General features: G+C 40.9%; 1 protein-coding gene across 3 annotated transcripts in view; it reads left to right on the top strand.

Moving 5' to 3' along the window:
* Positions 1-23,202, top strand: part of PCDH15 (protocadherin related 15) — a gene marked incomplete at both ends in the record, with an annotated part of 382,058 nt that overhangs the window by 286,421 nt on the left and 72,435 nt on the right. For all 3 annotated transcript variants that reach the window (XM_080620329.1, XM_080620327.1, XM_080620328.1), the window contains 2 exons: positions 6,262-6,371; positions 7,163-7,303. In XM_080620329.1, the coding sequence (XP_080476455.1) occupies positions 6,262-6,371; positions 7,163-7,303 (251 nt within the window). The remainder of the gene's footprint in view (positions 1-6,261; positions 6,372-7,162; positions 7,304-23,202) is intronic.

The raw sequence follows: 23,202 nt of genomic DNA, 5'->3' as shown, positions 1-23,202 counted from the left end.
ATGATCCTTTTCCCAAGATATCCAAATCTTACCACTGCTTCACTCACCTTTCCCATAACAGAATTTATATTTACATTTTATTAATTAAAATCCTGAAAATGAGTGAAATACCACTGGTGACATTTTTGATGAAGTGTTTTTGAGGTGAGAGGGAAATAGCCACTATTTTCCTCAAACTGAAGCTAGAGGATTGATGCATAGGTTCCAACATGCATTTTTAACTTGCCTCAGATGTCAATGGAAGCTTGGCTTTAGCAAAATATGTATGACTTTGCCTTTGGAATTGATATTTTACAGTGGTGTTCTAGTACTTGGTTTATAATAAATATAAGAAAGCACACTTTGCATCAGATTATTAAAATTAGGAAATTATTTCTACAGCAGATACTGAATGGTGGTTTGCCACTACAAAATTAGTGAGCTAGTTAGCAGATGATGACAATGTACTAGAAAGATCATTCTTTTTTCCGTGTTTTTCCTTTTTTTGGTAGTGCAATGTTGCATTTTATTAAAAACTTCTACTTCTTTTTATGAAATGAAAAGGAAACTCTCATTTTAGGTATTTTTTTTCCCAATGAAATATTATAGTGAAATTAATCTAGCTGCATATTACCTGGTTATACCAGAAAAAGTAAGCACAGGGTCCAGATCCATGTAGGGAATTTGCTTAGCTGTGGTTGGTGAGGATGAGGGTCAGAGCTTTCCACACCATGTTGCACTTTAATGAGATGTAGAACTAAGTCACTGTGGGAATGTGAATATGGAATATAAATAATACACATCTGTAGTATTAAACTGTGTTGGCTTTCAGCAGTGTATTATGAGAGAACAAAGCCACAGCATTATCCTTGGTCTTAGAACTGATCCTATTGGTATCGGTCTGGCTGACCAATTCAAGTATGTGTGTCCTGCATTGTGCTTGATGGGATATTTTTTTTCCTTTTTTGCTTCTGTAGTAATCTTGACAGAAATGTTAATGTCTTCATGTCCTTAGCTTTAATTTAGGAAGATTGGTGGGATAACGCAAACATGCCTCATGACAAAGAGTTCACAGGAACAAAATTTGACATTTGGTTTAAAAGACAATAGGTTATGACAGGGCTTCACTATAACTGTGTCCAGATTCCCTTGTCATCTCTTTTAGAGATAAATACCATGAAAAGGTCAGAATATCTTGAACCAATCTGAGAATTAAGATGGCAAATAAGGGTATTAAGGGCAGTAAGGAATACATGACCCTTTTCAGGACATTTTGAGCATAAACTGCTTGAAAAATACATCTAATTAAGAAGAAAATACTCTTTTCCACAGGAAAAAAAAATAAAAATCACTGTCACTGATAAACTGTTCAGATTGTTACAGTTGCACTATTAATCTCCTGGTAATGGGGGCTTATTGTTCTAATATGTGTCTAGGTCCTTCTTTTTTTGAGCATGGACAGGAAGCCACAATAGTCTAAATGCATTGGTGAAAGGATTAAAAGAATTGCCATCATGATGTTTATATCTTGTTTTCTTGTTTCTTTACTGTTTGTTTTGCTGCATCAGTTAGAAACCTGTACTTTTTTTCACAATTTTAAAAACTCAGCTGCATATCCAGACCAGCTTAAGTGTTTCTGTTTGTAGAGATTTAATTAGCTATTTTAGTTTCCATATAACTTCATTGTTAGCTTGCCTCACTTTAGACACTCTAGTCCTCTGTCTACACTTGACTTTTCTCTATAAAAATACATGAATTCAGTTGGGTTGAATGGCTTATGTATCTTCTTTTAATGCAAAACATCAGACAGAAAAAAAACCCAAGTGAAATCACTTCCCATGAGGTGTCAGATGAAAAGTGTCTGTGCAGGAATGAGTATGCTGCTCAGAAACATGTTTCAGATAGAAGAGTATGGAATAGTTTCAGGTAAAATGCCTTTGAGACTTGAAAGGCCAAAATGCTTTAAGAAGCTGTAATGTGAGAGAAGGTAGGGAGATGATTTTACCAGGAGAGGTCCAGATGGCATTTTAATTAAGTTGAGCTAAGAATCTTAGCAATATAATTAAACAGACAAAAGGAATTAAATTCTGAGGTATGTTTATGGACCTCCACGAATGGAAATATAATCCACAGTATACAGTCATCTGAAGTCTCTAATGCAGAGTACATGCACATCACACTATTAAACTTCAGTACTAAACCAACTTATTATTGGCTTTGCTGGTTTAAAATTTATTTTTTTATTCAATCTCATGTTCATGCTTTTGGAGATAGAAGAGTTTCATGGTGAATTTAAAGCATATTGGATATCAGGCAAATTGAAAAACTGACAAGAGTCTGATGTGCTTAGGAAAGGGAAAAAAGAAGCAGAAAAGGAAAAGTTAAAATTTAACATGAGACGTTAATAGTTATGCTCTGCGATGTATATAACATGTTCTGTCTACATTTCCTCCTCTGATCAAGATACACATAATTGAGACATAGCAAATTAAAAATTATTATAATTTTTCAGTTTATATCTCTTTTCAGTGTTTTTTTGTGTATAAATAATGGCTTTATTTTAGTCCCTTTGTTCTTCTAGTTCAGGGTTGCTTTTTTTTTTCCCTAAGGGGCAAGCACATTTTGTGGCATGGTTTCCTACTGAAGCAGAGTAAGCAATGCAGTAGAGGCCTTAAAGAGATACAAGCAAATCTTAAATTTATGCAGGGGTAACCAAATCATAAGAGTGGCGCAGAAGACTTACTATTGAACATCTGTTTTGTTAATTTTAAATTCTTTTGTTCTTCCCAAATCTGAGGCCATCAGATGCCAACCTTATCTCAGCATGGCACAAAGCCCTTTTATATGCTTTGCTGCTTTCATGCCATCTTTTCTCACCACAGGTTGTCAGGAAGGGTTTGGGCAGTTTCAGTGGGTCCAGAGATCCTACAGGGGTTTTGTTGCACTGCAGCGATGGGGGCCTCTCCTGGAATCCATCTTATCTTGCATGCTGATAAGATACCGTTTACTATTTCTGTGAAGGCGTTAAAGTGATGATTGACCAACTGAAATTGCACATTGCTGGGATGGTTACAGGAAAATAGCATGTGAATGAACTAAATATTGGTCAAAAAAATACATTTTGTGATAGTCAGTAAAATGGTTGTGCAAAAGAAAGTGTTCAGGAAGAAAGATTAAGATTATGGTTACACTGAGTTGCAGCTGAGGTGGCCATGTGGGGTGTGTAATGTGGCAATGTGGTAGTGTGTGTTAATTGCTGTTTATATACCATTTCACCCGAAGATTTATGGGATGCAAGTGGATTATCGTGTTAATGCACAGGACTTTCTTGCACTCAGTGACTGTATGCATGTGGATGGCCATGCATATAAGTATTGGGGAGGAATATTAGAAATCACATTTTTGAGAAGGTGTTTTGTTCAGAAGAGCGGAAAGTAACAGTTTCATTTAAAACATTTGAGATTAATCAGGACTGGACTGTAAGGCAGTGGTGTGCCAGTCCCATGCAGGTGACGGTGACAGAAATGTACTGTTAGGTACGGTCAGAGCCTGTGACTGGCAGGGTAATGACTATATTGACAGTTGCAGTCAGAGGCTCAATAATGTATTGCAGACATTATCAGACAAAAACACCCTCAGACTCTCTGAATCTTAATCATGTGTTGAAGTCACAGCAGTACCCTTCACTTTCACTATGTTGTCAGTCTTTTAAGTCTTCTTTGGGTGGTTTAGACTGGATTGCACTGCTTTGCTAGTTTCACATTTTCTCACAAAAAACCCCAATCTTTATCATCCAGTAATGCAAAATTATTGTATAAAAACGCCTTTGCCTGTCCCCTAAAACAGCTTCATATAGTAGGTCTACCAATAACCTAACACCCCTCAAAAAAACCCAAAAAAACCCCAAAAAACCCCACAAACAAACAAACAAAAGACACCACTGTTGTACATCTTAGTCATTCGAAAATTGGAAAATAACGAACTTACCTCAAAGAAAACTTGTTACAGCTTATAGTACAGGATAAAGTACAGTATTATTGTCAGCTGAATACCCTTGTTTTTTGACAGTTCACTTCTCTACAATTCAGCAAAATGTTCTTAAGAGACCAGCTGTATGTTTTAAGCCAGCTGATGCACTGCTCTCATTGAACCTGATCACCTTAGTTAAATCAGGGAAATGAAATCAATACAATCACTGTGGCAATTTTCTGTCCACTCCCTCTATAGCCTCTCATAGCAAACACAAAAGCTGCTTGCTAATTGATATGGATTTATCAATTCACTGAATTCAGATATGTGAGAGGGGAAGTTTCAAAGCCATTTCCATTAAAGAAATATACTGAAAGTGTGCTTTAGATGAAATGTGGGGTTTGTGTTTAGGCAGTTATGAGGTTTTTTGTTCAAATTATATGTCTTCGGAAGGAAAAAAAACCCCATAATATATAATATTATATATAGTCAGAGAATCTATGATTGGGGCTAAGGCAGTCTGAATAGCAACTCAAGGGAAGAGGCGAAAGTATAGGTAAGCTTCTGACTAGTGTTCTGTAGCAGTTGCTGCAGAGAGCCACAAAGCATGAGGGAAAGTACATCACCTCCAGGGCAAGAGGTTGTGTAACAGGCACCATCATTCAAACTACTCAGGTGTCTTTTTTTTTTTTTTTTTTTTTTTTTTAACAATAATGAATAATTCACCAGCTGAATTTTTTTAACTTAATTCCATATATCCATATTCATCCAAATCCATATATGTAGATAAGTGTTATTCTCTAGAACTTTTTCTAGCATGTTCAAATCAATATTCATCCCAAAGAAAATGGAAGACAGATCAAGGGCAGACTGTTGGTCTCTTGGTGTGTGATGGTAAAGGTTTGGGTTCAACAGTTAGGAGTGTAAGCTGGGGTTCCAGCTTTCTTTCCTTAGAATGGTAAAATGGGGTATGAGGTGGAGTATTTGAAAAATACCTGGAAGACAAAAAAGGAAAGTCATAAAATATTCTCTGAAATGGAAGCAGATGTAGATTCTGTCCAGAATTTTGAAGACCAGCGCAAAACTGAAATACTCCTTAAAGTCTACTCCTACTTAAGGGCCTATCTGAACATATCCTCAGCTGTCTTATTTCATTATATACCTTATTAGTGTAATTTTTTAAAATGAAAAGTATATGATGTTAGTTTCAATGAAGATGCATCTGCATTTACAGATGAGTGCAAAACTTTCCTTTTGAATTTATTTGTTCACTGGCATGATTAGTTTAAAGCATGAAATAGTTTAAAGCCTTTAGTTGCTGTGATGAAAATCTGAACATTTTACTTGAGAATAGCTCAAGAGTCTCACTTCTTGGGGTTTTTTTTGGTTTGTTTTTGGGGTTTTTTTTAAGTAAATTAGCACAGATTGTTTGTTCATTCTGGAATAGTTACAGTTTCCTTGAGAAAACAGCATCTCAAAATGTTACTCATCACGTTTTCCAAGGAGGTGGCACTTGAACAATAAAAGAAAAAGAGTGAAGTAATTCTTCGCTGTGTTTCAGGAGGAAATTCATTATTTATACATGATGAAACTGTGCTGAATATGTGATGCTCAGTTTTCAGTGTTTGTAGGGTACAAAGGACATGAGATACCAATGTGTTAATAGTGTGATTTTTTCTTTTTCGTTACATAAATTGGTGCTCAGTGAATTAGAAACAATTTAGTGAATGCTTAAAAGAGGTGCATGTCTACTTGGGTTACAGCTGATTTCCTGGAAAACATCCTGGCTTTTGGTACTGAAATTGATTGGCAGGAGAATTTTTGGATCTTTCTGAAGAGTAGAAATTCCTGTGGAGATGGCTTTAAAGTGCTTACTGTTTAAATGATAAAGGTTTATCCTTGAACGAATTTTCTTGCATGCATTTCTGATAGATTTCTGAGGCTTTTTAGTAGTAGGGGTATTATAAAAGAGCTATTATATTCTACATTTTACTTGCAATTTATCAGTCTATGGTGGTTCTTATGTTTCTGTTGTTTTCAACAAAATATTCCCTGCTTTTCCATTTCTTGTGTCAAAGAACCGTTGTATATTTATATTGTCACCTCTTGTCAGTTAGACTTCTTGCTGGTTTTTGAATTTGCAGAGGTGAAGGCTTAATGTTTGCTTTTTTAATACGTCTTTTTGTAATAACCGATCCTCTCGCTTTGGCAACCTAATAGATGGATGAAACTGCTAACCTGAGGAATAAGTTTCAGTAATCTGCTGTTCAGGCAACTGGAAGATAACACAAATAATTTTGTTCTATTCTGCAGACCCCCACCAGTGAGTGAAAGTGCACCGAAAGGAACTGTGGTCACCGTTGTTACAGCGGCTGCCTTGAACCAGACAATTGTATATTCAATTGTTTCAGGAAATGAAGAGGGTAAGTGCTAATATTTTAGTCTTAATGGTTATGATGAGCCTAGTGAGTGCATCAGAAGTCTTCAAGAAACAGTGATTAGAAATAAAGCTGCTGAGGTGAAATTCCACTTCATCTGTGCAAGCAGGAGGGACTGCCATTATCAACCCTTTAGAGATCAGATAAAGATCAGATTTCTTAGCAGAATTACAATAAAAATTAGAAGACAATAAAATTCTCACTGATGCGAAAATTCACATCGTTGCCACATGGTATGAATCCATGGCATAGTGAAATAAGAATATAAATAGCTTTGATGGAGCTGTAGTGCTTGCTTAGAAATCTATTTTAAGGCATTATAGACTTTGCCATGCTGGAGACACAACTGTTAGATTAGAGCCTGCTATTTAAACAAAACATCATTTCTGCATTTGCATCCTTCTCAAGTACTCTTCATGATCCACCTTGAAAGCTCTATGAAATTATACTGAATTATTTGGAGGGATGTGGAAGAATTCCCCATTCCATACTCCTTTTTGTGAAGGTGGGCTGTTTGTCTTGTCTGCTCTTGCCAGCATCTCCTCAAGTTATTACAGTACCAGGTCAGATTCAGCTGCTGTGCTTCTTTGAAGACAGCTTCAAAGAAGAGTTACACAGGCTTTTAGAAGCTTGAGGGAGGAATGGAAATGACTTTCTGAAGACAGTCACTATTCAGAGAATAGTGTCATCACCAAATCAGAATCACTCAGGCATTAAAAAAAAAAAAAAGTGTTTATGCATCTTAGAAAATTACTTCTGTTTTTGCTGGATTTCAGATGTGTTTGCTATTAATAACAGAACAGGCGTGATCTCAGTTAAAAGGTCTCTGGATTATGAAAGTGTGAAAATTTATGAGCTTCGAGTTCAAGCAGACTCCTTGCAAGTGGTACGATCCAATCTGCGTGTCCCTTCCAAAAGTAAGCTTAAAAGTTCTTATTTTTTAAATCTCTTTTTAATTTTTCTTTGTTATTTTTTAAGGATATTGATAGCTGCACACTAGCTAGTGACCTTGCTTTATTATCAGAAGTACTACAGCGATGATGGTATGTGAGAAGCAGAGAGTGCATTTGTGGATATCTATGCTTGTTTTCCATACATCGTGCTGATCAGTCTTGAGCAAAATCCTTACAAATCTTGCCCATGTTACATGGTTATAAGTCTCACTGGTACAGATTAAAATCATGTTTATATATAAACAGAGTGTTGATGGCATGAATTGAGCATATTCAGTGTAACAAGGGTTTTTTATGATGGAATGTCACAGTTACTTTTTTGTAAACACATTATATGGCCCAAATACAGACTTCCTCCCTCCTGGGCTGGTATCATCACAGCAAATGTTGGGACACTACCAAGAGGAATGGGGAACACGTACACTGCAAGGGTGACAGGAAGAAAAAGACTCCTTCAGCACCCCTGAGGGTCTACGTAGATTTATTGCAACCCTGACTGAAAGCAAACTGGAGGCAAGGACCTGCTTGTGACAAAGATAAGAAGGTTTTTTGCAGGATCTCTGGGCAGGAATGGGTTTATTTACAAGCTGGCTTGCTTTGGCTCTCTCTCATGGTGAGGTGGTTTTTTGTTTTGGTTTGTTTTTTGGTTTTGTTTTTTGCCTTGGATGGTTTTCCTTTTCTAATACAAGTAATTTGAAAGGACTTTTGATTATTTTTATCACCCTACTTGTAAGGCAAAAAAGGTCTGGAAGGTCTGGTTTTCAAACATCTGACTCAGTGTCCTGTTCCATCCTATACAACTTCCTATTAAGCCACAGTTGGGCCCTAGTTAAAAAACCCAACTGCATCAAAAAGTGTTTTGGTACAGACTGTGTTTGTTGTCTCTTTTTTTTATTATTATTATTTTTATTTTTATTGTTTATTTTTGGTCTCTGTGAGTCTCAGGTTTTCCCTGCTCTTGCATGGAAATCATTGCATCATTGGATGCAATGAAAATAACCCCAGGGCAGTGGACTGTTGCACTGAGAAAAGGAGAATGAGGAATTGAACATTTGTTTAAAGCCTATAAAGATATTACCTCCTTTCATTTCAAATTGGATGTAAGTTCATTTCAGGTCATGTTTCTGCAGTCACAGTTATACTAATACGAGCTGTGGGCCAGATCTGTTGCAGGTGGCTGACGCTTTTTTTCTCCTCTGCATTTCCACCAGTGTTAATCATAAAGCAAATCTTTAGCACTGGAAAAAAGCAGGCTCATCCTGACCAAAAACACCTCCATGGACTAATAGGTTTAGCCTCTTTTATTTCTAAATGTCTATCCAAGGGACCCTGCTGTACCATCTCATAGCATTTGCCCTTGTGTGCACTGAGGAATCCTCAGCAGGCCAGGCTTTCGGCACCTGCTCTTTGTTGATGTCTGTGTGTAATTCATTCAATAAAGGACATTGCATGGATATTTTGGAACCATGAAATACAAATGGAGTTCAACTTTAATTCAGACTTCAGTTTTATGCAGATAACCAATATGCAGTTATTTGTCAATCCGGGGGGAGATACCATAAACAGTATGCCACTACCAGGCTGCTCCTAAACATCAGTGAGATTTGGGCACTTATCAAAATGTGTCCATAATAAAAACTCCTTTGAATTTTTGGAAGCTTCCAGTAGTATAATGAGCAATTTTAGTTCAAGTTCATCTTTTGAAGCATTACTCTCTTTAAAAATAGGAATTGTGCCAAGGAGGTCTGTATGGCAAACCAGGGGCGAAAAATTTCCGTTGGTCTTTTTAGCTGTCACTAATGTTAGACTGTCACCTTTCCACCTGCCCTGAGCAGGACATAATTCATTGTGCTTTTGTCCAGGCACAGAGAGCACTGGGCAAATTAGGACTTAGAGCACAGTGTGATTCCTTTTTCTCCTTTGCTGCAGGGATAAGTGAGCTATGTCAGCTTTTTTGCTTTTGCTACTCACTTTGGGCTCTTTGGCATATTAGCAGGCAGAGAGCCAAAGTGCCACCCCATTACTGTCAAAGGTGACAGAGTTGTTCCATGACAGACAGAGCCTTTTCAACACTGCAGGTTGTGATCTACAGAGTTAATAGTCTGAGGGTTAAAAAGGAAGGGCCACCTTTGAATAACAGGGCTGATTCTGCTGTCTTTTTTCTGTAATTAATCTTCTAATCATTGCTCTGATGGATACAATAGTAGCTATGAATATTAGGAAACCCATTTCTGGCTTATTTCAGCTTATGCTTAAGAGTATTGTGTATAGATTAGAGATCAAAATGCAGATTTTTCAGGATAGTGATTTAAACAGGGTGCAAGTCTGTTTCTTCTGTATAGAGGTACTACTGTAGAACATGCTTGCAATACTGAAATTGGTACTTCATGTACACTTACCTATAGATTTTTAAAGTTCTTAAAAATATTAGACTTAGTAGGTCTAAGTATTTGGGAATGTGCCATAAAATTGGGTGATAGAAGATAGCCTGAGAAGTTGTACATGGAGTGGAAGTTAAAATATATTCATCATGCTTTCCAATACTACCCACAGAACCAGCAGAAAATTTTTGGAAATTGGACATATATTATCATGGATATTTCTTCTTCCTTATGAAAGAATTGACCGTGTGTGTGGTGTATCACATATGTGTTATTCAGTGGTCAGAAGTTTAATTGTATTAACAGTGATGTAAGATTGTTACTGTTATAGCTTCCATCAATGATGTACCTGGAGGGGGAGAAAAAGAGAGCTAGTGCCAGTTGACTGCATTTCTCTGTGTCTGGGACATGTCCAGTTAAGGTTATATTCTGTAAAATACAGCTAGGCCATATGCAGTGCGGAAATAAGGTTCTGTGCAGCTTACAGCTTTTTTCAAATCTTTCTCTGACACAGGTGAACAGACAAGGGAGTCAGCAGGTTCCAGCAGTGGTCTTTGGGCACACCTTCTGACTCATAGTCTGCACTAGAGCAGTTCTCTCAACTGGGCAGTGGTTTTAAAAAGGTGATGGCTGAATTGTTGCATTAAGAGATAGTTGATAACGACTGGAGTTTGAATTTGGTCCAGGTTAAAGGAAGACATGCACTTGCTGTATGTGTTTGAATTGCAGCCCAGAAAGCCAACCATATACTGGGCTACGTCCAAAAAAATGTGACCAGCAGGTTGAAGGAGGTGATCCTGCCCCTCTACTCTGCTCTCGTGAGACCCCACTTGGAGTTCCATGTGCAGTTCTGGTCTCCTCAACACAAGAAGGTCATGAAACTGTTGGAGCAAGTCCAGAGAGGGGCCACAAGGATTATAAGGGGGCTGGAGCACCTCCTGTATGAAGACAGGCTGTGTTCAAGGCCAGGTTGGACATGGTCTAGGGTGAGGAATTCCTGCACATGGCAGTGGGGTTGGAACTAGATGGTCTTAAGGTCTTTTATAACCCTAACTATTCTATGATTCTATGAATATCCATGAGTATACAGCATGTATTAGGTTTTGAATATGCACTGTGCTGGATGGATAGCTAAATAATTTGGTAGAAGTCTAACTAAATCACTTATGTCTTTATAATGGAGATCCCTTGACCTCTAGGTTTGATTCATGAACAACATGATGTCGTTCCATTTTCTCACTACCTTTTTCTCTCTTGATGAGTCTTAATCAGGTTAAATGCTACTTCCGAGTTTCAGGGCATTGAATTGGTGAGCTATAGTGGAAGGAGATGAGACAGAATTAGTGCCCTGCTGTGGACTTTGGTGACATTGAAATGATGAACTACTTTAGAGATAGGTGACTTTGAATGCACTTCTCTAAAATTATGTGACATTGAATTAATAACACTGCTCTGACACTCAATGGCAATTACTAACTGCCAGTTCTGGTGTTGGGTACCACTGAATTGGTGAACCATTCTGGAATTTGTTGGCAGTGAATTGATGACCTACTCTGGAGCTTCAATGATGAGCCCTTCTGGAGCTAGATAGCACAGCACTGGCAAACTGCCAGCCACAAAACAGTGCTGAGTTTTACAGAGCTTCGAAGCTAGGTACCAAATTGTTTTTAACTTTATGATATTATAGAAGATAATTATATACAAGTAGGAGTTTGAGTTTTCATCTGTGCAATGGAAGAGTGGATGATACTGCATTAACTGTAACTAAGCTTGTCAGTGCAGTATCAGCAAGTTCGCCAATGACACTAAACTGTGTGGTTTGATTGATACACTGGAGGGAAAGGATGCCACCCAGAGGGACCTTGGATGCTGAGCTGGGTCAATGTCAACCTCATGAAGTTCAACAATGAGAAGTGCAAGGTCCTACACCTGGGTCGGGGCAATCCCAGGCACAGCTACTGGTTGGGCAGAGAAGAGATTCAGAGCAGCCCTGCAGAGAAGGACTTGCGGGTGTTGGTCGATGAGAAAACGAACATGAGCTGGCGGTGTGCGCTTGCAGCCCAGAAAGTCAACCATATCCTGGGCTGCATCAAAAGGAGTGTGACCAGCAGGTCGAAGGAGGTGATCCTGCCCCTCCACTCTGCTCCCATGAGATTATTGTGTGCAGTTCTGGTGTCCTGAACATAAAAAGGAGAGGGAGCTGTTGGAGCAAGTCCAGAGGAGAGCCACAAGGATGATCAAGGGACTGGAGCACCTCCCGTATGAAGATGGGCTGAAAAAGTTGGGGCTGTTGAGGCCGGAGAAGAGAAGGCTGTGTGGAGACCTCATAGCAGCCTTCCAACAATTGAAGAGGGCCTGTGGGGATGCTGGAGAGGGACTCTTCATCAGGGACTGTAGCGATAGGACAAGAGGTAATGGGTTTAAACTTAAAACCAGGGAAGTTCAGGTTAGATGTAAAAAAGAAGTTCTTTACTGTGAGGGTGGTGAGATACTGGAACACGTTGTGCATAGAAGTGGTAAATGCTCCATCCCGAGCAGCGTTCAAGAACAGGCTCGACAGGGCCTTGGGCAGCATGGTCTAGGGTGAGGCATCCCTGCCTTTTCCAACCCTAACCATTTTATGATACTATGATTTAGTAATAGCACCAACTGATAGTGTAGTAATAACTGAATAAATAAATGAGGAAAGTAAATTGAGATGTCTTTTAGAGTGTGAGAACATAAAACTGGCTACTTAAACTGGGTTTTTAAAATATGATGCTAAATCATGCAAAATCACATTCTTTCAGTGGAACTGAACTCCTTAAATGAATTACTTTTGCTGAATCTTTATAATATGAAATTGCAGTGCATTTTTGCTTAGTTTGAATGGAAGAAGAGTTAGGTTTTCTGATTATAGTGAATTTAAATGGTTGAAATTCTAGCTATAAGAATCAGCAACTAGTGATGCTGAGCCCTGAAAGACATTCAGTATTAATGGACTTCTCCAATTCAGTTAAATTTAGCAGCCCTGGATTTTTTTTCCAACTGCTCTTTGCTTCTTAGATTGTCTATCACTATGGACTTTAGCCTGATGTTTGCTATAAGTCAAATTAGGATTGTGATTATTAGCTTCTAAATAGAAGCTTTCAGCTCTGTCTCAATGGATAAGATTAAAAAAAGAAAAGAAAAACTGATACATAAGGTGAACATGACAAAACTGTGTGTGGCAGGATTTCTTCTACAACTGGAAGGTGCTGCTCTGTAATCTGTCACAAAGTGAGCAGCTCCTTCCTCCCAGAAAGAGATATGAATTAGTGAGGTGAAGGAAATGTATCAGTACAATTAATCATTTACTAAACCAAAAGTGCCTCTTGAGAAGGAAAAGGAGAAGCATCATCTTTTACCTCATTTAGCACTGTCAGCTGTTTTGCAAAGCTTTCATCTACTTCTCACTGTCCTGCATTTTGATTCCAAGGAAAACGTGGTCAGAGCAATAACCTTGTTGTGGCAAGGAAGGAAGGGACAGGAGGAAACAGAGAGGTTTACAGGAAACCAGGGGAGCAGCAAAGAGAAAGTGCTGCCCAAGTGCAATAGGAAAGAACAGTGGAGCAGTATAGGGGTGAAAAAAACTATAGGTTATAGGTAGGGGCAAAGAGAGGGTTTTACCAAAAAAAGCCCATGGTCTTAGTTTTAAGAATTAAAGCATTAATGGGCATCTTGTCTCTGTGCCAGGCAGATGAAATGTGCACTATAGTAGGAGACACCAAGGCTTCCTACTTTGACACGGAAAAAACGGTATATTTAGAAAAGAGCCAGAATATGTTTGCTTTTGAACACCGCAGGACAAAGGGCCCTCTAAATTCCTCTGTGTACAGAAGTGAACAATTTATTTGCCTGTTTTGCATTGTTCATAGTATCCAGGAGCTGAGAAGAGGATATCTTTTCATCCCCCAAATCCGTACATATGACCCTTTCATCCTGCCACTGCACTCTTGTTCACTGAACTGCTGCCACGAGTAGTTGCCATTTGCTGTTATCTTGCCATTACCATCTATGCATAAGTTCACCCATCTTTCATGGCTGCTCAGCACAGTAACCCCCAGGCTGTTCCAGTATCTATCTGCAAAGGGACATGGATGTAAACAGCTTGTTTAAAAATTAAACCTTACAGGCAAAGGTATTACCAGTTGGTACAGTGCCACATGAAAGGTTTTTACTCATTAGAAGTTACCTGTGTTAACGGCTTTTTTGTTCAATGAGCTGTTGAGAGGCCAGAGGGAGTATTTTTTGTCTGAGGTTGCTTTTGTGTAGATTTTGTCTTGTTTTGATTGTGTCTAAGATTGACTGTGAGATGCTGCTGCAGCCCAAGTCGTGTTCTTGTGGCAGGGGTAAAAAGGAGGGTTCCTTCTGTCATGTAGTTGTAAATGCAGTGAAACAATCCCCTACATCCATGATCTTGTCACCTGCATCTTCATTAGGAAACTTCTGTCATGGCTTGTAATCCCACTGTTATCCCCCCACATCCTCTTTCTTTTTTTTTCTTTCTTACTTTTGCTGACTTGATTGGGTCTAACTAAAGAGTAGGGAAAGGAAGCGCAGCGGGCACATCTTTCACATTTCTAGAGATGCAGACGTGCTGACAGTACCACATGGATGGTTCTACTGTCTTTTAAGAAGAATTGAAAAGCAATTAAAAGCACTGCAAACAATGAATCTGATATTTTTACAGTTGTGCTTTTAATGGCTTGATATGCAGATTTCTTTTTTAGAAATGGCAGGTGCCATCTTTGTGTTTGCATCCAGCCTGCTATAGGTGAGAACTGAAACAGGTATTCCTCCAAATTCTCATGGGTGTATTCAGAGTGTGTCCTGGGTTCAGCAGTAGCAGTCAGTTTTTCTCCTTCTTAGTAGCTGTTGCAGCACTGTGTTTTTGACTTTTGGCCTGAGAACAGCTGATAACACTGATGTTTAGACTGACCAAGGACTTTGTGAGTCTCATGCTCTGCCAGGGAGGAGGAGGGGCCGGGAGGAAGCAGGGACAGGACGCCTGACCCAAACTAGCCAAAGAGGTATTCCACACCACAGCACGTCATGCCCGGGGATGTAACTGGGAGCTACCCGGAAGGGCACGTCCTCTTTTCGGTCGGGCTCTTTTCCGGCGAGCGGTATCATATTTTCTTCCCTTGTTATTTCTCTTATCATTATTATTATTGATGGCAGCAGTAGTGATTTGTGTTATACCTTAGTTACTGGACTGTTCTTATCTCAACCCGTGGGAGTTACATTCTTTCGATTCTCCTCCCCATCCCTCTGGGGAGTAGGGGGGGGGGGGGGGAAGTAGGCTGCGTGGTTCTAATTTACAGCCGGGGCTTAAACCACGACAGTTCTTTTTTGGCACCCAACGTGGGGCACGAAGGGTTGAGATAACGACAGATCTGACCAGAGTGTGTCTAATCGTATTTGTGATAAGCATTCAGTGTTTTGGATTAATAGTCACTAGTCACAATGCTGATTTATTGGCTCTCAAAGTTGTTGTTTTTGATCTCACAGTCTCAATATGCCGTAGGTTACTTAGAGCCGGTATTTGCTGTGTTGGTGTTTTTCAAGTGTGGGGCTTGGGCCAAGGTTGCTGTCTCGTTGTATTTTGTGGCAATGACTTGTAATACAATAGAAGGATTGATCATGAAACTGATCTGGCTTGTGTTCCCAGTGTGGTCACCACCTTTATACTTTGGGAGGTATATAATACAAATGCTTAGCAACTATACATCTTTTTTCTCCTTCCTGGGTGGTCAACCTATGAAGGAGACATTCTTTTACCCTCCCAGTGCCCCTCCCAGACCGTTTGCAGCATCGTTTGAGAGTTTTGAAATTTTTGAGTGGCCTTTTAATATTGTTGAGACCTGTTTGCTGATTGTGATGGGGGTCACCATGTTGGCACGCATACAGAGTGTGTTTTGTTCACAACCATTACATCTGATCTCAAGAGTTAAGCAGAGTCGGGTTTGGGTCTTGTCTGGGGTTAGACGACAAAATAGGGGGACCGAGAGATTTTCCCCGAGGTTGGACAGCCATGAGTGGCAGGGTGTGTGGGATAGTATGGGCAAGTATCTAGGTCAGTGGGCCCCTCCAGTGTTTTGGAATTTCACCACAGAACAACTGCAAAATCCAGAAGAATTAGTAAAACACTTAAATGAGGTGTGCTGTCATCCTGGTCATACCAGAGAGGGACAAATCATGTCAACGTGCTGGGGCTTGGCCTATGCTTACCGGGCCTTGTTCAACACTATCCAGCACCTTCAAAAGGAAAGAAATGTCCCTGGATCTGAGGGCAAAGCAACAGACAGCGCAGCTACTCCAGCTCCGAGCACAGCAGCTACACCACCCCCAGCGACAAGTACAACCACTACTCAAACTTCGACTGCAACAGACAGTGCAGCTACCCCAGCGACAAGTACAGCCACTACTCAAACTTCGACTGCAACAGACAGTGCAGCTACCCCAGTGACAAGTACAGCCACTACTCAAACTTCGACTGCAACAGACAGTGCAACTACCCCAGCGACAAGTACAGCCGCTACTCAAACTTCAACTGCAACAGACAGCGAAGCTACCCCAGCTCCAACCACAGCAGCTACACCACCCCCAGCGACAAGTACTGTTGCTACTCAAACCACAGTGATGACTGCAGCTAAACCAGAGGACCAATTCGTACCAATATCGATTGCCCCTCTACGCAAGAGAAAAAGCAAAAAAGAGGCAAGAAGGGTGAAGCAAGATGAAGAAACAATGTATTCACCACTCAGGACAGCATCTGGTCAGGAGTCATCATCCCATGACGAAGAAGAAGAAGAGGTGACTTCTCGACCTCGGACCTCAACCGAGCTACGGAATATGCGAAAAGATTTTACCCGTCAACCAGGGGAGCACATCATCACCTGGTTGCTCTGATGCTGGGACAATGGGGCCGATGGCCACGAACTAGGAGGTACGGAAGCCAAGCAGCTGGGATCACTTGCGAGAGAAGGGGGAATTGACAAAGCAATTGCAAGAGAGAAAAAGTCCCTCAGTCTTTGGAGGCGGCTCTTGGCAGCTGTGAAAGAAAGGTTTCCATACAAGGACGATGTTACGAGTCATTCGGCCAAGTGGACTACTTTAAACAAAGGCATCCAGTCTCTGAGGGAATCAGCCATCGTAGAGATGATCTATCACATCAAACCGAATAATGGAGATATACCCATAGACCCAGATGAAGTTGAATGTAGACGCCCATGTACCCAAGAGTCGGGCCACTGAGGAACACCAGAACAACCAACAAGTGGATAAAGCTGCTAAGATTGAAGTGGCTCAGATGGACTTAGATTGGCAACATAAAGGTGAATTATTTTTGGCCCGGTGGGCCCATGACACTTCAGGCCATCAGGGCAGAGATGCAACATACAGATGGGCCCGTGATCGAGGGGTGGACTTAACAATGGACACTATTGCCCAGGTTATTCACGAGTGTGAAACATGTGCTGCAATTAAACAAGCCAAACGGTTAAAGCCTCTTTGGTATGGAGGACGATGGCTGAAGTATAAATATGGGGAGGCGTGGCAGATTGATTATATCACACTCCCACCAACCCGCCACGGCAAGCGCCATGTGCTTACCATGGTGGAAGCAACCACTGGATGGCTGGAAACATACTGTGTGCCCCACGCCACTGCCAGGAACACTATCCTGGGCCTTGAGAACCAGATCTTGTGGCGACATGGCACCCCAGAAAGAATTGAATCAGATAATGGGACTCATTTCCGGAATAACCTTATAGACACTTGGGCCAAAGAGCATGGCATTGAGTGGGTATATCACATCCCCTACCATGCACCAGCCTCTGGGAAAATCGAACAGTATAATGGGCTGTTAAAAACTACACTGAGAGCAATGGGTGGGGGAACTTTCAAGCATTGGGATACACACTTACCAAAGGCCACCTGGTTGGTCAACACCAGAGGATCTGCCAACAGGGCTGGCCCAGCACAGTCAGAACTTTTACATATTGTAGAGGGGGACAAAGTTCCTGTGGTGCACATGAAGAATTTGCTGGGGAAGACAGTCTGGGTTATTCCTGCTTCAGGTAAAGGCAAACCCACTCATGGGATTGCTTTTGCTCAGGGACCTGGATATACTTGGTGGGTAATGCAGGAAGATGGGGAAGTCCGATGCGTACCTCAAGGGGATTTGATTTTAGGGGAAAACAGACAATGAACTCAATTGTACGCTGTTGCCTGCTATAGCCATCAACTAGAAGTCTGCAGGGCACCAGCAACTGGCCCTGACTTCCCTCCGACCATCATCCCAACAGAGAATGAACTTTGATAGAACCGGACAAGTTCTACAGTAAAGGAATGATCAGCATCAGCAGACAACGATCCAACACTGCACACAGCTTCTCCTGCCCTGAAAGACTGTTACAAGAGATGGAGCCCAACATCATGAACCGAATGGACTCAGTAGCTTTATAGGAATTGGTCCTTGCACTAAGATAACAGTGCACTGAGATGAGAGTGAGGGTATATGGAAAATGTGGGATCTGAGCATGACGTGAATGGTATGGAATAAGGGGTGGATACTGTCCTGGGTTCAGCAGTAGCAGTCAGTTTTTCTCCTTCTTAGTAGCTGTTGCAGCGCTGTGTTTTTGACTTTCAGCCTGGGAACAGAGCTGATAACACTGATGTTTAGACTGACCAAGGACTTTGTGAGTCTCATGCTCTGCCAGGGAGGAGGAGGGGCCGGGAGGAAGCAGGGACAGGACGCCTGACCCAAACTAGCCAAAGAGGTATTCCACACCACAGCACGTCATGCCCGGGGATGTAACTGGGAGCTACCCGGAAGGGCACGTCCTCTTTTCGGTCGGGCTCTTTTCCGGCGAGCGGTATCATATTTTCTTCCCTTGTTATTTCTCTTATCATTATTATTATTGATGGCAGCAGTAGTGATTTGTGTTATACCTTAGTTACTGGACTGTTCTTATCTCAACCTGTGGGAGTTACATTCTTTCGATTCTCCTCCCCATCCCTCTGGGGAGTAGGGAGGGGGGGGGGAAGTAGGCTGCGTGGTTCTAATTTACAGCCGGGGCTTAAACCATGACAGAGTGGCACAATTTCTTGTTAAAAATCAAGTTAGAAGAAGAATTCAACAAGCAAGAAGTAAAGTATCTTAAGAGTGTTAGACCAGCTGAGGGGGAAATACACTTCGGCATTTTCTTCATTTCAGTCAGTTGTGCTAAATATTACATTCACTGCCAGGTATGAATCTATGATCTTGGTAGAGATGGTATTTATTCCAGGATTGAAAGATTTTTAAGCAAAAATGTGCCTTTCAATTGATTGTTTACATGTTTTATTCATTGTTAGAACTATTTTTTTTGCCTTTGGCGCAGCCCCAAGCAAGAAGTGGTGTATACCGATTTCCCAAACATATGCTGAGGCACTGCCCCAAGGAGGGTCATTTCTGTTGTCAAATTGCTGCTGTAATCCCAGTGGTAAGACAGGCTTTTGCTGTGGGTGTTGGAGAGTAAAAGAATAGTTCTGTCTCCAAGTAATGTTTTTTGTTTTCTAATTAAAAAAATAATAAACTTTTGAGAATCATAAAGCAAAAAGGGATAGCACTAATTTTTTAACCAAAATTCCTCAACTGCTCCATACTAATTGGGAACTATAGTTTTACTAAGTTAAATATGAAAATGAATTCGCTATCCCTGTTTTATTGACTTTTCAAGTAGTGTTACATTCTTATTTTCAAATTGATGTGCTGATGGTTTTATAAATAGGCTGCCATGCCAGTCCCTGAATTCAGATGTGATAGATGGACAAAATATGCTGCAGAGCCTAAAGAGCTGCAAATCTGCCTTCTCTATGACACAGCTCTGGGGTAGTTTCGCTGAAAGCCACTGGGAAGAAACTTCATATTTCTGTGGGCAACAAAGCAATATATTTAAGAGACACTGCTTAAAATGTGAGCTTGCTTTCAATCATAGAATCTTAAAAAGTGTCCAATGCTGGGGAATCCATAACTTCCTGGGGAGATTGGCTGATTCCAATGGCTGATTGTTCTAATTGTGAAAGTTTTCCTTTTGTGTCCAATCAGAATATCATTACCCCTCATCTTTTCTACTTGACTCCTCATAAAAAGACAGTCTTTGTCTTCTTTGTAGCCACCCTTTAAATACTGGAACATGGTGATAAGGTCTTCCCTGAGCCTTCTTTTCTTGAGGCTGAACATAGTCCTCAGCTTTTCCTTATACGAAAGGTTTTCCACTCCTTTTATCATCTTTGTGGCCTTTCTCTGGACTCTGTCCAGCCTGTCCATGTCTTTTTTGTATAGTGGGGACCAAAACTGAACACAGTGTTCTGGGTGTGGCCTGACAAGGGCTGAGCAGAGTGGGATAATGTCATCTTTACCGCTGCTGGTGATGCCCTTGTTGATGCAGCCCACCATCCTGTTGGCTTTCTTTGCCACAACAGCTTACTGCTTGTTGTCCACCAGGAGCATCCAGTCCCTTTCCACAGAACAGCTGCCAGCCAGGTAGATGCCAGCCTGTGCTGCTCTCTTGGATTATGTTTTCCCAGGTGCAAGACCTTACACTTGTCCTTGTTGAACTTCATGAGTCTTGTTACCTCACTCTTCCAGCCTATGCAGGTCTTCCTGCAGGGTGGCTCTCCTTTCCAGAGTGTCCATGTCCCCACTCAGTTTGGTATCATCAGCAAACTTTGCCAGGGTACACCTGATTCCATCATCCAGATCACTTACAAAGATATTAAATAGCCTTGGGCTCAATATTCATCCCTGGGGGACCACACTTGTGACAGGTCCCCAGTTTGAACATCACTGTTCAACACCACCTGGGTGTGGCCTGTCAGCAAGCTCCCCATCCACCACACAAACGCACTTGTCAAGACTGTAATGCATCAGTTTCTCTAGGAGGATGCTGTGGGAAACTGCCTCAAAAGCCTTGAATAAATCTAGGTAGACAATATCCACCACTCGCTCCACATCAGCCAAGCAGGTTACTTTGTCGTAGAAAGCAATCATGTTTATTAAGCATGGTTTGCACTTGGTGAGTCTGTTCTGACTTTTCCCAGTCATGTGCTTCATTTGACTTGTGAGAACCCCCAGGAGGATTCATTCCATTACTTTACCGCCAACTCAAGTAAGACTGATGGGCCTGCAATTTCCTGGATCATCCTTTAAGCCTTTCTTGTAGATGGGAGTGACATAAACCTTCTTTCAGCCTTCTGGGACATCCTCCAATCTCTATGACTTCTCAAAAATTATGGAAAGCAGCCTCACAGTGATGTCAGCCAGCTTTCAACAACCTTAGGTGGATATTATCAGGGCCCATTAATTTGTAGGGGTCGGACTCCTGCAACAGTTCACATACCAACTCTTCCTTCGGTGATGGTGGGTTTGTGTTTGCATCAACCTGGATTCTTTGATTCCAAGGCCTGGGGTTCAAGAGTCCTGGTGAAGAAAGTGTCGAGAATCTCTGCCTTTTGAGCACTGTTGGTGACTAATTCATCTTTCATGATTAACAGCAGGCCAGTATTTTCCCTCTGTTTCTGCCTGCTCTTTATGTACCTGAAGAACCCTTCCTTGTATTTTTTGACATCTCTGGTCAAGCGGCTCCCTAGGGCCACTTAAATCTCCCACATTGTTCCTGCTCACAAGAGCTGCCGGCTACAGGTGGGGATCCCTGCTCTTCCTCAGGTTTCCTGGGGAGCCCTGCTCTGCACCTTAGCCTATCACAGAGCCTGCCATTGCCACAGCTGTGTACCTTGTGACCAAGTGCTCCTTCCAGTTTCACCACACTTAAATCTCCTATGGTTGCTTTTATTTGGTATAAAAGATGGGGTTTATTGATTTAAATGAGACCTTGCATCTGTGCTACTCCAAACACGTTGCTGTTTGAATCTAGTCAAAGCTTCTTTTTGCACTGTTCTTGGTCAGATACAGCATATGATGAGCTTGTTCAGGCTTTATGGGCAAATGCTGATTTAGATGAAAATGCCACTGAAAAATACTCGGTGCTGGTTCCTATTTGGTTCTGCCAAATTTAGTAAGGTGAGTTTGAGTGCAGCTGAAGTTCAGTTTAGTTTACCTGCCAAAGCACCAAGTCTGCTCAACAGACTTTTTAAGACAGTAGTAAAGCAAAGTGCTATTGAACCCCAATGAATTACAATTCTTATTCCCAGTTTGCTTAAAATGAACTTTTAGAAGAGAAGAATTTGCTGTTACCTACTACAGAACAAACAGCCACTGCTTAATCTATGTGGTTTTTATGTTTAAATTATTGATGCATGAAAAGCAGCTCTATGAATGGCTGGCTTGGCATATTATGGAGGACAAGTGCAGCATTAGTGATGAAAGCATAATGTGAAAAAAAACGGTAATAATGAAAGCATAGTTGACACTGTCTCAGCATTCAAAAAGCACTTCTTTAGTTCAACTTCATTTCTGAAATCTGGCAAGAAACTACAGGCTCACATGACACAGGCATATTATTAGCTCTACTTAGATAGGCAGTAATACTGGGAAAGAGTTTTCAACAAGCATATCTGGAAAAAACTTCTGGAAGTGGTAGCGTACACTAGTTCTGACCAGCTCTCTGGAGTGTTTGTTCATTTTGTTTCCCATATTAGTAATGATCTACTAGTTTTATGTGCTTCAGAGGGTCCTTAGGCTTCCTTTAGAGAACCTTTAAGGATGTTTTCACTCTCCTAAAGCAAATCACAAAAGCTGAAAGATCCAAATACTTCATCTTCTAGTTTTGGGAGTGATTATTTAGCTGGAGCAGTGCATGCAGTATGCTTGGTTCTTCTAAGCTGAAGATCACTTACAAGCACCTGAAATTCTGCATAACCTTTGCGCTGCAACTCATCTCAGGGTGGGACTAGAAGAGGCAAATGGAACACAGAACGCCTTGCAGGAGATTGTGGTGAAGAAAATTCCTTTGCAGTGTATTGTCTGGGTGGCTGACTTGACCTTTGTGACTGTTGAACTAATTGGTGTGAAAAATCCAGACAATAAATGTGTCTTAGCAATAAAAATGTGGAGTAAAACTAAAGAAACTATTTGCTTATCATCTGCATACAGAGCATGCAGAGAAGTACTTTCTTTACAGCTGAAGGCAGATAATTGTAGCACTCAATCAAATTTGTTCTCAGCTCTTTCTGGCCACCTTATCAGTCCTGTGTTGCTTTGTCTAGGGAAAGATGTTTTTAATTCTTTCACCTGGCCAGTTATTTAGGTAACTCAGTCACTGTAATAAGAATTCTACTTGGATTGATTAGGTCTCACAAGTTGTACCACAGAGGAATAAATTCTGGCTTCAACTCCTGGAATCCATGAAAAAGAATGTAGCTGGAGCTGGATTCCAGATCTAGAATACCAAAGCAGCATGGTTTTACATACATGGGGATACAAAATTTCTGGAAAGATGAATGTAAATATTGATA

This window comes from Psittacula echo (assembly GCF_963264785.1).
Source record: "Psittacula echo genome assembly, chromosome: 6".
NCBI lineage: Eukaryota > Metazoa > Chordata > Aves > Psittaciformes > Psittacidae > Psittacula > Psittacula echo.
This window is presented reverse-complemented; position numbering and strand designations above follow the sequence as displayed.